The 14,502-nt window shown below is 42.0% G+C and overlaps 1 protein-coding gene across 1 annotated transcript in view; it reads right to left on the bottom strand.

Moving 5' to 3' along the window:
- The window catches only part of LOC139390721 (peroxisome proliferator-activated receptor gamma coactivator 1-beta-like), a 99,028-nt gene extending 84,804 nt beyond the window's left edge, over positions 1-14,224 (bottom strand). The window contains exon 1 of the mRNA XM_071138040.1: positions 14,123-14,224. Within this exon, the coding sequence (XP_070994141.1) occupies positions 14,123-14,203 (81 nt within the window). The 5' untranslated portion in view covers positions 14,204-14,224. The remainder of the gene's footprint in view (positions 1-14,122) is intronic.
- Positions 14,225-14,502: the final 278 nt, after the last annotated feature.

Below are 14,502 nucleotides of genomic sequence, written 5' to 3'. Positions count from 1 at the left end.
TCATCAACCATGTGAAGTTAACTAGTGATTATGATTGATTGTTTTTTATAAGATAAGTTTAATGCTAGTTAGCAACTTACCTTGGCTTACTGCATTCGCGTAACAGGCAGTCTCCTTGTGGAGTGCAACGAGAGAGAGGCAGGTCGTTATTGCGTTGGACTAGTTAACTGTAAGGTTGCAAGATTGAATCCCCCGAGCTGACAAGGTGAAAATCTGTCTTTCTGCCCCTGAACAAGGCAGTTAACCCACCGTTCCTAGGCGGTCATTGAAAATAAGAATGTGTTCTTAACTGACTTGCCTAGTTAAATAAAGATAAAATGTGTAAAAAAATAAAAATCGGCAAATCAGCGCCCAAAAATACAGATTTTGATTGTTATGAAAACTTGAAATCGGTTAATTGGTAGACCTCTAGTGTGTGTGTGTGTGTGTGTGTGTGTGTGTGTGAGTTCACCTGTCTGCGTCACACAATCCCAATAGAAATCTGACTGGCTCAATGCTTATCTGTTTCCTCAGTAAAATGAGACCACTCTCCAGTGGGAGTCTGAAACTTCAGATGCCCTGCCTTCAGAATGTTGTTGAGCCTGATGATGCACTGATAACAGAATAGACTGCTTCTCATTTATTCAAAGAATAACATGCAAATTAAGCTGCAGTCGATCCAATGAGTTTGATCCTGCTTGCTTGTGTAAAAGGAGACGGCTTAAAATAATTTCAGGCCAGGCAGCAGAGCATCATGGGAAGCACTGAAAAGCACAAAGAGTGCTGTGGAGGTACATGAAAGGACGCATGCTAAAGGAGACAGAGGGGTTGAGAGAGAGAGAGAGAGAGAGAGTGAGAGAGTGAGAGAGAGAGAGAGAGAGTGAGAGAGAGAGAGAGAGTGAGAGAAACATTCTGTGGAGTGGGCAGAATTCAAGACTTTGACAAGGAACAGAACTGACTCCAAAACATTCTCTGGTGATTGCTAAAAATGTGCCCATTGGCATCGAACAACAACCAGGGCCCAGAGTAGACCTTGTCTAAAGCAGTTAACTCACTTTTCCCTCTGTGGCTGGAGACACGGGCATTAGAGGACCGAGACAGTCCTTTATCACAGGATCACACTTCTGCCGTGAAGATAGAAAGGTTTAACTAAGGCTGCATAGTTTATAGTGGGGCAGAAACTGCAAGATGCAGGTCCTCAGGTGCATAGTGGGGTCTGAGCAAGTGAGCATGTTAGTCAACAGTCAAGTGCAGCAATTTGGAGATGTCACTGAGCTCTGTCAAGTTCCATATCAGTCAAAGTTAAGACATACAGTGCATTGGGAAAGTATTCAGACCCATCTACTTTTTCCTAATTGTATTATGTTACAGCCTTATTCTAAAATTGATGAGTTATTTTTCCTCATCAAATTACACACAATACCCCATAATGACAAAGCAAAAACAGTCTAATTTTTGCAAATGTTTTAAAAATAAAGAACTGAAATATCACATTTACATAAGTATTCAGACCCTTTACACAATACTTTATTGAATTACCTTTGGCAGCGATTACAGCCTTGAGTCTTCTTTGTTTTGATGCTACAAGCTTGACAGACCTGTATTTGGGGTGTTTCTCCCATTCTTCTCTGCAGATCCTCAAGCTCTGTCAGGTTGGGTGGGGAGTGTTGCTGCACAGATATTTTCAAATCTCTCCAGAGATATTTGATCGGGTTCAAGTCCGGGCTCTGGCTGGACCACTCAAGGACATTCAGAGACTTGTCCCAAAGCCACTCCTGCTTGGCTGTGTGCTTAGGGTCGTTATGCTGTTGGAAGGTGAACCTTAACCCCCATCTGAGGTCCTGAGCACTTTGGTGCAGGTTTTCATCAAGGATCTTTCTGTACTTTGCTCCATTCATCTTTGCCTCGATCCTGGCCAGTCTCCCAGTCCATGCCTCTGAAAAACATCCCCACAGCATGATGCTGCCACCACCACGCTTCACCATAGGGATGGTGCCAAGTTTCCTCCAGACGTGACGCTTGGCATTCAGACCAAAGAGTTCAATATTGGTTTCATCAGAAGAGAATCTTGTTTCTCATGCTCTGAGAGTCTTTAGGTGCCTTTTGGCAAACTCCAATCGGTCTGTCATGTGCTTTTTACTGAGAAGTGGCTTCCGTCTGGCCTCTCTACCATAAAGGCCTGATTGGTGGAGTGCTGCAGAGATAGTTGTCATTCTGGAGGTTTCTCCCATCTCCACAAAGGAACTCTAGAACTCTGTAAGAGTGACCATCGGTTCTTGGTCACCATCCTGACCAAGGCCCTTCTCCCCCGATTGCTGAGATTGGCCGGGTGGCCAGCTCTAGGAAGAGTCTTGGTGGTTCCAAACTTCTCCATTAAAGAATGATGGAGACCACTGTTCTTGGGGACTGTCAATGCTGCATACATTTTTTGGTACCCTTCCCAAGATCTGTGCCTCGACACAATCTTGTCTCGGAGTTCTACGGACAATTCCTTCGACCTCATGGCTTGGTTTTTACTCTGACATGCTCTGTCAACTGTGGACCTTATATAGACAGATATGTGCCTTTCCAAATCATGTCCAATCAATTGAATTTACCACAGCTGGACTCCAATCAAGTTGTAGATGTCACGCCCTGACCTTAGTTCCTTTTTTATGTCTCTATTGTAGTTTGGTCAGGGCGTGAGTTGGGGTGGGCATTCTATGTGTTGTTCTATGTTTTTGTATTTCTGTGTTTGGCCTGGTATGGTTCCCATACAGAGGCAGCTGATTGTCTCTGATTGAGAACCATACTTAGGCAGCCTGTTTTCCCACTATGATTTGTGGGTAGTTGTTTTCTGTCTTTGTATTAGTTACCAGACGGAACTGTTTCGGTCGTTCTTTTTGTTTACTTTGTATTGTAGTGTTCAGTTCAGTTTAATAAAATGCTGAATATTGGTCCGATTCTTCCTACTCCTCCTCAGAGGAGGAAAACCATTACAGTAGAATCATCTCAAGGATGATCAATGGAAACAGGATGCACCTGAGCTCAATTTCAAGTCTCATCGCAAAGGGTTTGAATACTTATGTAAATAAGGTATTTCTGTTTTCTAATTGTAATAAATTAGCAACAATTTCTAAGAACCTGTTTTCGCTTTGTCATTGTGTGGTATTGTGTGTAGATTGCTGAGGATTTATTTATTTTTTTATTTTTTATAAGTTTGTAACGTAACAAAATGTTGAAAACAATCAAAGGGTCTGAATACTTTCTGAAGGCACAGTAGAGCTATAAATAAATAAATAGATGTTTTCTTACATACACTGGATAGGTACATTCAACGTGTTCGTTTACATCGTCAGTCATAGTAGTACGGCGCCCCTGGAGCAAATTAAGGATAAGTGACTTGCTCAAGGGTACATCGACAGATTTTGCACCTTGTCGGCTTGGGTATTCGATCCAGCGACCTTTCAGTTACTGGCCCAACGCCCTACTATATACCACATCATCCCAGGATGTTCAGCAAAAGGAGAGAGTCATATTTAATTAGATTTCTCTGTGTTAGTCAAGGTTGGGAATCCACAATTATACCAATGTCCTTGCATTTTCATGATACTATCAGGGGGATGTAGCTTACTAATAAGCATGTTGGAGGGAAGTCAACGTGTCGATAAACCAGTTCTATAGAGTCTTCACTGAGGATTGGAAGAGTGTTGCATTCTTTATTTTATTTATTTCCTTTTTTCAACAGAGTGAATCTGGTATGTTTTGAGGAGGAAATACTATTAGATGGGTTGATCTTAGTTGAAATCATGTGCAGATGGGACACTGGCTAACACCAGTTTAGACTAAATCTTACAGATTCCAGCCAAAGCTGTCACATAGCCAAAAGTTAGCTTGCAATTTCAAAACAATGTGATAAAGTATGTCTGTTCCCCATACCTTCTCTCCTGTGCTGTAGTCAGTCAGTGGAATGTTCTGTCATTATTACTGTCATAGATGGGGAACAGGACAGGGTGTGAGAAAGGACAGATATGGAGTGGGGAAGAAGAGGTGAGAAGGTCGTTGTGACATGTGAGTAAAGCCTGTCAAGGTCGCGAATCAAAACCAGCCTCAGCTCCCAAGCTCCGGTCACGCAACCAATGCCTAAGCCTGCCAAGCTAAAAGTTCACTGTTAAACTAGGTCAGTGGCAGGGGTGTGCATGTGTGTGCGTGGGGAGGGGAGGGGGGGGGGGGTTCTACCTACTGTTCACCTGTGATGCTGGGTGCCTTAATAGTGAACCAGCCATTGTTGTGGCCAAACAGGCTGGATAGAGACAACGGAAATGTAGATGTTGTGAGAAGTGAGAAGCCTGGCTGGCGGGAGGCCAGGTTATCAGAGAGTTTACAGAGCTACTAGTGAGCCAGGCCACCAATCAGATCCCTCCCCTCTCGTGTAATTCCCTAGCCAGCCCACCATGTGGTGGAACACTGTCCTGCTATGTTGTTGTGGGAGGGCACAGAGTGGAATGTTTTTCACAAGTGTGCAGGTAGTGGCTTGCAGTGCACCTCTATTACGTAGTCCCCTGAACAGTTTCCATACACCCTCACCTGCAGCAGCATTCCTGTTTACTACCTACCTACCTGCTGCCGTCAGGTACTCAGGCCCTGGCCTTGCACCAGCAGCATTCCTGTTTCCTACCTACCTACCTACCTGCTGCAGTCAGGTACTCAGGCCCTGGCCTTGCACCAGCAGCATTCCTGTTTCCTACCTACCTACCTGCTGCCGTCAGGTACTCATTCCCTGGCCTTGCACCAGCAGCATTCCTGTTTACTACCTACCTACCTACCTGCTGCCGTCAGGTACTCAGGCCCTGGCCTTGCACCAGCAGCATTCCTGTTTCCTACCTACCTACCTACCTGCTGCCGTCAGGTACTCATTCCCTGGCCTTGCACCAGCAGCATTCCTGTTTCCTACCTACCTACCTACCTGCTGCCGTCAGGTACTCAGGCCCTGGCCTTGCACCAGCAGCATTCCCCAAGGTGTGACAACAATACACGGGTGTACTATTTGTTGTGAGTGTGTGTGCCAGGGACCCACGAAAGGTCACCACTATGGTAAGTTAACACAGCTCATAACACAGAGGCTAAGCTAACAGTCAGATCATGAGAAAGATGGTGATCTGGCCTGAACTCATGACTTAAGGGTCAGATCCCTTGTCTAGGGCAGTGAATACTAACTATGTTTAAATGGGACACAGCATCGTGCTCAGGTTGCAGTAAGGTAAGCAGTTGGAGGGAGTCGTAATCCCCCAGACAGCTTGATGATGATTATACGGCATCATGATGAAATCATGAGGAATCCAACCTGACATGCTGACAACACCTCAAGCAGATACACTGTGCCACTGCCATGGCAGCTATTTATGAACTCCACCTTCTCTGAGTAGCAGAAATACAAGAAATTCTGCTGCTAAGAATAGTAATAGCCCTGTAAAAAACACAGGAGTTCTGTTCCCTTCACAGACTATAGTTTATATTATCTTTATTTAACTAGGCAAGTCAGTTAAGAACAAATTCTTATTTTCAATGACAGCCAGGAACAGTAGGTTGGTTAACTGCCTTGTTCAGGGGTAGAATGACAGATTTGCACCTTGTCAGCTCAGGGATTTGAACTTGCAACCTTTCAGTTACTAGTCCAATGCTCTAACCACTAGGCTACGCTGCCGCATCACACTGACAGTCAGCTGGCTGCATTATTAGCGATCGGCTATAGCCATGAGCAATGCTCTCAACTGCCAACAGAATAACAGTACATGAGAGGTGTGTGAAACAATTAGCAACCACCCCATAACAAGGTTATAGGGTTCTGAACGGCCATGTGAGATCCATAACTAATATCCAGCCAATAAAATAAATAACCAAGTATAGCTGCAGGGAAGGTCCTGCTGCCTGTGCCTGGCCACACTTCTGACATAATGACAGATAAGGCATTTATTTTCAGCTGGTGATGTGTAAACTTGTTACACTAAAGAACAGCGAGTCAACATCCATTCCTACTCTGAACATGGACAATACACACCTCTTGTTAATGAGCAGGCTATGAGCTCGCTGAGCTAACCTGGTCAGTGTTAGGGGGTAAGCCCTTGCCAGTCAGTGTGAGCTTGCCCTCCCCAGTAAGTCCCCAGGTGCTAGGTTACCATGGCAGGGCTGGAACACGGCGAGACTGTACTGCACTATCAGGATATTGGAATTTTCCTTTAACCTTTCCTTGGTTTACAATCACACCCAGGACAGGGAGAGAGAGAGGTTGGACCGACAGGTTGGTCCACCCCACAGTAAGGGTTTACTATGAAGGAGCCATTCATTTATCACCCAGATCTTCATATGGCTGGGCTTGAGGGCTAAATAAATCACAACCTCGCAACAGAAACACATGTAAGCACTAGGCTATATTGGATATTATATCCAATTAATCTATTTATATCAACATGTAATGGTTCTCTTCACTCTGAATGAGGCTGAAGTGCAGCAATACTGATCAGTCTTGCTGTTTAAACATCAGCATTTAAGTATCTCAATCCATATTCCGCACACATACCCACTCATGCATATGCGCATACACACACACACCCGCTCCACACTTTGACAGAAGCGGAGTCAGTACCCTGTATGGAGGTCTCCATCACACTACAATCTTAGAAAAAAAGGTGCTACCTAAACCTAAGTGAGTTATTTGGCTGTCCCCATAAGAGAACCCTTTGAAGAACCCAGGTAGAAAGAAACCTTTTGGGTTCCATGTAGAAAGGTTTCTACATGAAACGCAAAAGAGTCCTACCAGTACTGATCATGCAAGACCAGTCTTTGGGCTGTGAAGTGTTATCTGCTAGTTAACTCTTCAATTATCTTGGCTCGGTGCTGATGCAGAGTTGGACTGTTGTCCACTACATCCCGACCAGACCTTAATTTACAACTGAACTGCCTGAAACTCTCATTAATAGCTGTTTTACACACTTCTGCTGAACTGAAGAGGTGAATTACTTGCATACTCAAATAGGGAAACAATTATTTCACTTAAATCATCTAAATGATTATGAACGTTCATCTTATGAGGGTAATAAAAAAACATCAAGAAGGAATATGTATTTCATCTCAACACAATATATGTCACCATGAACTTAAAAAACAAACTTAAAAACCTGTTGACCCTACATTCAGGACACACAATCCATCTACAATAGACTACTTGCACAGCCATTGTTTAGCTGTGGCTGAAGTACAGTATAATGACCTGGAGGATGCTGACTACGGACAAATGCCTGAATGCACATTGAAATGGTAAAGCAGGTGGCGGTGAATATCATCAGGGGACGACAACACCTGGCAACCCAATTTCAACTTCCCTTTACCTAAGTCTGCCTCATCAGACAGTCTGCTACTCTGCTCCTGTCCTGTCCGGGCCTATCCTGTCCTGGCATGTCCTATCCTGGCCTTTCCTATCCTGGCCTCCACCTGCAAGTCATGACCTGTCTCAACAGGCATGTGCTTTAGTGGCCAGGAGAAGCACACACAGAGTGAAGCATCCCTCCTCTGTTCCCAAGTAGGACCCTAGAAAATCAGTTTATTTGCCTGATTCTGTAATTTTTTTAACTAAATTTCCTTTTCTTCTATTTGTTTTTCCAGATTTCTGTTTTTCAGGTTTTCACACCTTTTGAATAGGTTCCAAGTCCACAACAATGCTTAAACCACATCAGCAGGTTCTTTTGAAATGTAGATATTGGGTTGTAATTAGGCCTAGCCTTTAATTTAACTGCGCACCAGCCAAAGACAGTTGTATGGTTAGCAATGTTTCTGTAGCGCTCAAGGGAGATTGCAAAGAAATATCTACTGGATTGATGCAAAAAATCCTGATATCATTCTGCCCATGAGGCATAGGCTACTTTGTAGTTAACATTTAATAGAGAAGGTTTTAGAGAAAGCCTTTCCATCAACCAGAAGAAGGTTGTCATTACATTACTAACGACCACACAAAGTGGTAGACAAACGAGAACACACAGACAGGGGCATTCCTGTGACGTTGTCTCTTCAGAATGTTGAAGAAAAATACAAATCACTGACGCATATTTTTCATGCCTTATGATAATCTTGATGAATGTTCTAATAAGTTCAATACATTTACTAAGTTCAATACAATTTTGAATATTGTTGAATTCAGTTTTTATGTCTGAAATCTGTGACTTTATATGGCCCTATCCAAGGTATCCACAGTCAATTGAACATATCAAATGTCTCTATGGGCCCTGGTCAAAAGTAAAGCACTGGGCTTTATAGGGAATTTGGTGCCAGTTGGGGCACAGCATTGCATGTTCCTGTTCCAGATTTCTCATGGATCATACCTCACAAGTTGAGGAGCTGAATCTGACCTATTAATTAGCTATGTTCACATGAACTTGTCCAGGGATGTGTTTTGTTGACATTTAGAAGGTTGGCATAGAAAATAGATGTGATAATTGCCTGCTAGGGTGCATTTCCATGTAACTATCTTATGTCGATGCAAACAGCTGGACATAACGACATCACACCTAAAAGCTACAGTGTTTCCATTACCCATTTTCGCAAATTGCTCATTAATAAATTGCCGTCAGTCTGTATGCCCGGCGACCTATCTGTTTCATGTCTCAGGTAGCCCGCAAAAGCCAACATGGATAGAATGCAACAACTGACTAATATTTGCCATATTGTAATAAATCTTGTGCCAACGTATTGCCACGGTCCGTGCCATGGTGAGACTTGCACTCCTGTAGATCTGAAATAATTGGATGGTGAAACTTGCCAGCCAACTACAAAAGCAAGGCAATGCAAATCTTTGTCCTGCAAAGAAATTATTATTTTTATAGTTAACAAAAAATATTTTGCAAGATGTAGGCTTTTAGAATGAAATGTGGAGTGGAGCTTTATAGTTACGCGGTGACATCACATGCCCGCGTACCTTCAAAATGATTTGGCAGTCATAATTTATTCGAAAAACTGTTTCCATCATAATTTGTCACAATACATAAAGTTAGACAACAGAAAAACCCACCAGTCGAACTGATAAAAATGTTGTCCATCTTCAGAACATTTCTCCTATACCTGCCATTTCTGTTACACATGTCACAAAGATTTATTTATCGACATTGCTTTTGTTGAATAAACCTGGGTCAATGGAAACCTGCCTACTTAGGCCCATAGGCATTATGTTAAAGCCCCTGATGCATATCCCAAAGCAAGTTACAAAATATGAAACAGGCTCACGCTAATGTCCTCAACATCAATAGAGTCATTGTGATGAATACAAAACACTTGAAAAGGTTAATTAAGGACATTATGGCTTGTTGTGATGTATTATTATTAGATTTTTTTTTTTTAAGAATTTCATAATATCATATTTCAAAACCATGGCTAATTTCAAAAGGAAAATGAAAGACAATAATATATTTGCATGTTGGCACAGCAAAAGATGAGTCCTAGGACAAGAGGTAGTCGAAAACAAAATCAAAAGCAAAATCAAATGATCCTTATTGACTTGGGAGAACACAGCCTGAATATGTCAAGACAACCAAATGCCTGCTGTAGTCAGTGTGTGTCTCAGGAGTCCATGCAAAGGATAGCCTTTGAAGCCGATGATGGATTAGCCTGCATCAATTATTGATATCTAATCAGCTGTTTCCTAGTTCCTCTCCCTCCCCCATACAGTCAGAAATGCATCCCAAATAGCACCCTTTATAGTGCAAAATTTGGGATGCACCTAGGTTAGAGCAGGGGTGATTTTCTTGGGACCGCCAAAAACTTTTTGTGTAAAAAAATTATATCTATTTTACTTCATGGTCAAGAAAGACTGTAAAATCATCCAGCAATTCAGATAAAAATGTGTCATATTTACAAAATCTGTCCTTAAGTATTCCCACGAATAAAAAAACATATGTGATGGTGTCTCAATGTAATCAAGTTATGAAATGATTGTTATTTTCAAATACAATCTCTTTTTGGGCTTAATTGTGGTCAATTTTCAGTGTACAGATTATTATAATTATGTTACACCCCACCAACCATCCGCTCTGGCAAAAATCGGCCCGTGGCTGAATCTAGTTGCCTACCCATGGGCTAGGCTCAGAGTGGAGGGGAGAGGTACAGTGATCCATGAGAGTGCATCCTCAAGCCTCCCTGAGGACAAGCCTCAGAGCCTCAGCCAGATGATGGATCTCTGGGGCTTTGGGGAGGAAGCAAACATTCCAATCCTCAGTGACAAACCACAAAGTCAGGCAGTGACACAAGAAAAACCTCTCAGAAACACTTCTGGGAGATTAGACTCTTTCATCCTCAATTGAGTTGATCATTTTGAGTAATGATCATTCAGAATGATCCTTCTCAACAACAACAAAATATATGAAAATGCTCGTCCTACCTAGAAAAAATGATCTTGAAGGATGGGTGATAGGCTAGGATCTTTCAGAATGACCCTCATAGATAATGTGTGAGAACTTTAAATATAGGTGAAATGCTACTCCTAGAGTAACATTATCAGTGATGACAATCATCTCTGTAACTGTTCATTGATTGATTCTCCAGATTGTAGTAGGGTTTAAAAATACAGTAACGTCACAGTGAACATCAAAACACAGAAACCAATGTCCTGTGGTTCATGGCCAGTCTAAATCAGCATTAAACCCTGCTAAGAAAAAACAAAGGCTAGTCTTATCCATAATCTTCCGTCAGTACACAGCATAGCCAAAGCTAATTTCATTCATTCCATCAGAGAGACAGGTAGGTGTACTGTAGGAACTGCTCATTTCATAGACATAATGCATTTGCTCTAGTTAAAAAGAGTAGGCCTCCACTCTAGGCTTGACAGGAGACTCAGGCCATATCATGGAAGCTGAACACATAGCACTGCAGTATTCCATCACGGCAGGACAGCTCAGTGTCTGTGTAATAATACACAGCATTTCATTGAAGAGACTGCAGAGCAAAGTGAGCACCCTGCCCGGTGCAGTGGACGATATTGTTTCCCTGTCTGACTAAATCTGGGAAAACAATACTTCAGTTTGAAAGCTGATATGACCATGCAACAGGACAACTCAGTCAGCAACCAGAATCAAATGAACCATTGACTGACAGGCGATGAAACCACATACTGAAGCCTAAATGATGAGACAAACTACAGAAATGCATTTGCTATGTAGGCTGTGTAACTCATGCATCTCATGAATATAATAAAGGGTAGAACATAACTGGCCCATATAATGTTAGTAGTATAGGCCTTTAAATATTTACATCAAAATGGATGATTACATTTGATTAAGAAAATACTTCTGAAAAGAAGAATAAAAATGTATTCAGATGGATGGGGATAATGGCATCCACTTCTCAATCTAGAACTACTCTATGTGGTTCCGCTAGGGTTGTGGTTGTAAGTAGGACTGATCTTTAGATCCTCTTGACTAAACTGGAATAGACCCGGTGAATTATTAGTCCTGATCTAGAAGCAGCCGGACAGTAGTGGCAGCAGCAGCAACCCAGCGGAAAGAGGGTAGCTGTCGCTCATGCACGTCACTGGAGCCGCGTCCTCCAGACTACTACGCAACAGAAAGCACATGACTGCAGCAAGTCTGTGTTCTGTAACGATGGGGTGTATTCGTTACGGAAAACGTTTACCGTTTAAGAACCAACCGGAAGCAAACAGAGCAAAACGAGTTATTATTGGACAAATTCAGGTAGGTCCCTCCCCGTTTCATTCGGTTTGCTTCCGTTTTAGATTTTTTTTGCAACAGAATAGGCGGAATCAATACACCCCTGGTCACGATAGTAGGGTACTATTACAATGACCATAGATAGCACTGTCAACCCGATAATTCGGCTTAACATGCAACACCGCATCGAACGCTACATTTGATGGGGCTAATATCACGAACATCCCCTACGCGACCAGAGCCTGATACAATGTTGTCACATTACGCTCTGGGACAAATATAACTTTCCAGTTAGGGGAACTTCGTATCTAAGCGGGGACGCCCTCAATATGCATGTTTTACCCTTTGTTAATTATGCTGTACCATGTTTCAACTCATAATAAATTCATGTTATTATTAGATACTTATTAACTGACATTTAACACGGGATGTTCACTGCACACCTTACACATGTGACTTGAAATGTAAATCGCTTTTAGTCTTCTTGACTTCTGCAAAATGAACCTGCTCACTAGCTACACATCTAGCAAAGAGTAGAATATCTGAGAACGAATGCTCTCATCGCAATCCAGGGTTACATCATAATCTATCCTAGGTAGGCTACAATAAAGAATAGTTGGAATTCAATGAGATTTAGCCTACTGAGAATAATCCGTGAGTATGCTGGCCAGTTGCATCCTATAATTATTTGAAATCTGGTGGTCTAATAACATTGTGCAATATCACATCACGATGAGATACCGCCTATAATTGGATTTTCATTCATATGAATGTTTGACAATTGTTATTTTGTTACCCCCTAGAACACGCATTTTTGGTAGCAAGGTTTTGTAACAGTGGCTGGTAACAAGGTGTTATAACAGTCTCGCCTGGTAACAAGGTTTTATAACAGTCTCGCCTGGTAACAAGGTTTTATAACAGTCTCGCCTGGTAACAAGGTTTTATAACAGTGGCTCGCAGGTAAGAAGGTTTTATAACAGTCTCGCCTGGTAACAAGGTTTTATAACAGTGGCTCGCTGGTAAGAAGGTTTTATAACAGTCTCGCCTGGTAACAGGGTTTTATAACAGTGGCTTGCTGGTAAGAAGGTTTTATAACAGTCTCCCTGTTAACAAGGTTTTATAACAGTCTAGCCTGTTAACAAGGTTTTATAACAGTCTCGCCTGGTAACAAGGTTTTATAACAGTGGCTCACTGGTAACAAGGTTTTGTAACAGTGGCTCGCTGGTAACAAGGTTTTGTAACAGTCTCCCTGTTAACAAGGTTTTATAACAGTCTAGCCTGTTAACAAGGTTTTATAACAGTCTTGCCTGGTAACAAGGTTTTATAACAGTGGCTCACTGGTAACAAGGTTTTGTAACAGTGGCTCGCTGGTAACAAGGTTTTATAACAGTCTCGCCTGTTAACAAGGTTTTATAACAGTGGCTCGCTGGTAAGAAGGTTGTGCAACAGTGGCTCGCTGGTTACAAGGTTTTATAACATTGTCTCGCTGGTAAGAAGGTTTTGCAACAGTGGCTCGCTGGTTACAAGGTTTTATAACAGTGTCTCGCTGGTAAGAAGGTTTTGCAACAGTGGCTCGCTGGTTACAAGGTTTTATAACAGTGGCACGCTCGCTGGTAACAAGGTTTTGTAACAGTGGATCGCTGCTTACTCAAACGATTACGAAAACATAATCGCCTGAATTTTTCACAGATGGGCACAATATTCCGCATTTCACATCATTATTCTTGCAGCACCTGAAACTCAACGGACGTCGATGATCGGATCAAATAGTCATTATCGTTGTATTGCACCCATTCCCTTTGTAGTTCACTAGCTACTTTAGCCCAACTTTGAACCGTGAGAGGCGCACTGTACAGAAACCGTAGCATACCGGTCTACAGTTGAACTATCTTTAGTTACTAGATAGATGGGCTGGTGAAACCGATGGATAGCCAACATACGCAAATTGCATTGATTTACAATAATATAAGCATTCATCAAAACTCCAGTTTGTAGACTATCAGCTGGATGGGAAATAAATAGTCAAACCTTCGTATACAAAGTATTGCCACTACATCCATTCATTTCAAAATCAAATGCATAAATAGCCAAGTTCATGCTATAGCCTACCCACGTGCTGAGGTCTCTGATTTGACAGGATTAGTCAAAAATAGTAAAAGTTTTAAGGGCAACATAGAAATTGTTATCTCAATGTTAAATGACCAAATAATTTTACGCAACCGGAATGAAATGTTGTATTAGTTACTATCCCACGTTGTTCGCACTAATAACATTTCCTTACAACTCCACGTGAAGCACATACGTCAAAGGTCTGAAGACGCCGGTTAGAGAGCCGAGATGCTGACAGCCAGAGCATATATGAAGATTAAATTACGCATGCTTCTGCCAATAACATGCAAACATGAACCCTCGGCCAGGTAGTCCTGATTCTGGATATATATAATATGAACATCCCTTACCTGGCTGCCTGAGTTTTCTGTCAGGTAATTGAAGACAAAAGAAGAGAGCTCCTCATCTAACAGTGAATCGCAGTCCGCCATCTTCTAGAGAATGACAGCTGGGAAGTCTGAGAGCGGGTATACAGTTCTGTTCACGTTCAATTGCAGTTAGTCGCCGGATGAGGGCGTTGTCATAGACTGATATAACCGAAATACAAATGTACTATTACTTGGTCTATAATGATGTGATGTCACTGTTTCGACAAGTCATTTAGATAACTTAATTTTCCTACGAAAGGTTGTGAATCAATCCATTTCTAGGCATATTGTCGTTGAGATAAGTAATGAAAGCATGCTTGGAAAAACAAAATACATATGAGTAATATAAAAAAAATGTGTCC

The sequence above is a fragment of the Oncorhynchus clarkii genome, chromosome 31, assembly GCF_045791955.1.
Source record: "Oncorhynchus clarkii lewisi isolate Uvic-CL-2024 chromosome 31, UVic_Ocla_1.0, whole genome shotgun sequence".
NCBI classification, from domain to species: Eukaryota; Metazoa; Chordata; class Actinopteri; order Salmoniformes; family Salmonidae; genus Oncorhynchus; species Oncorhynchus clarkii.
This window is presented reverse-complemented; position numbering and strand designations above follow the sequence as displayed.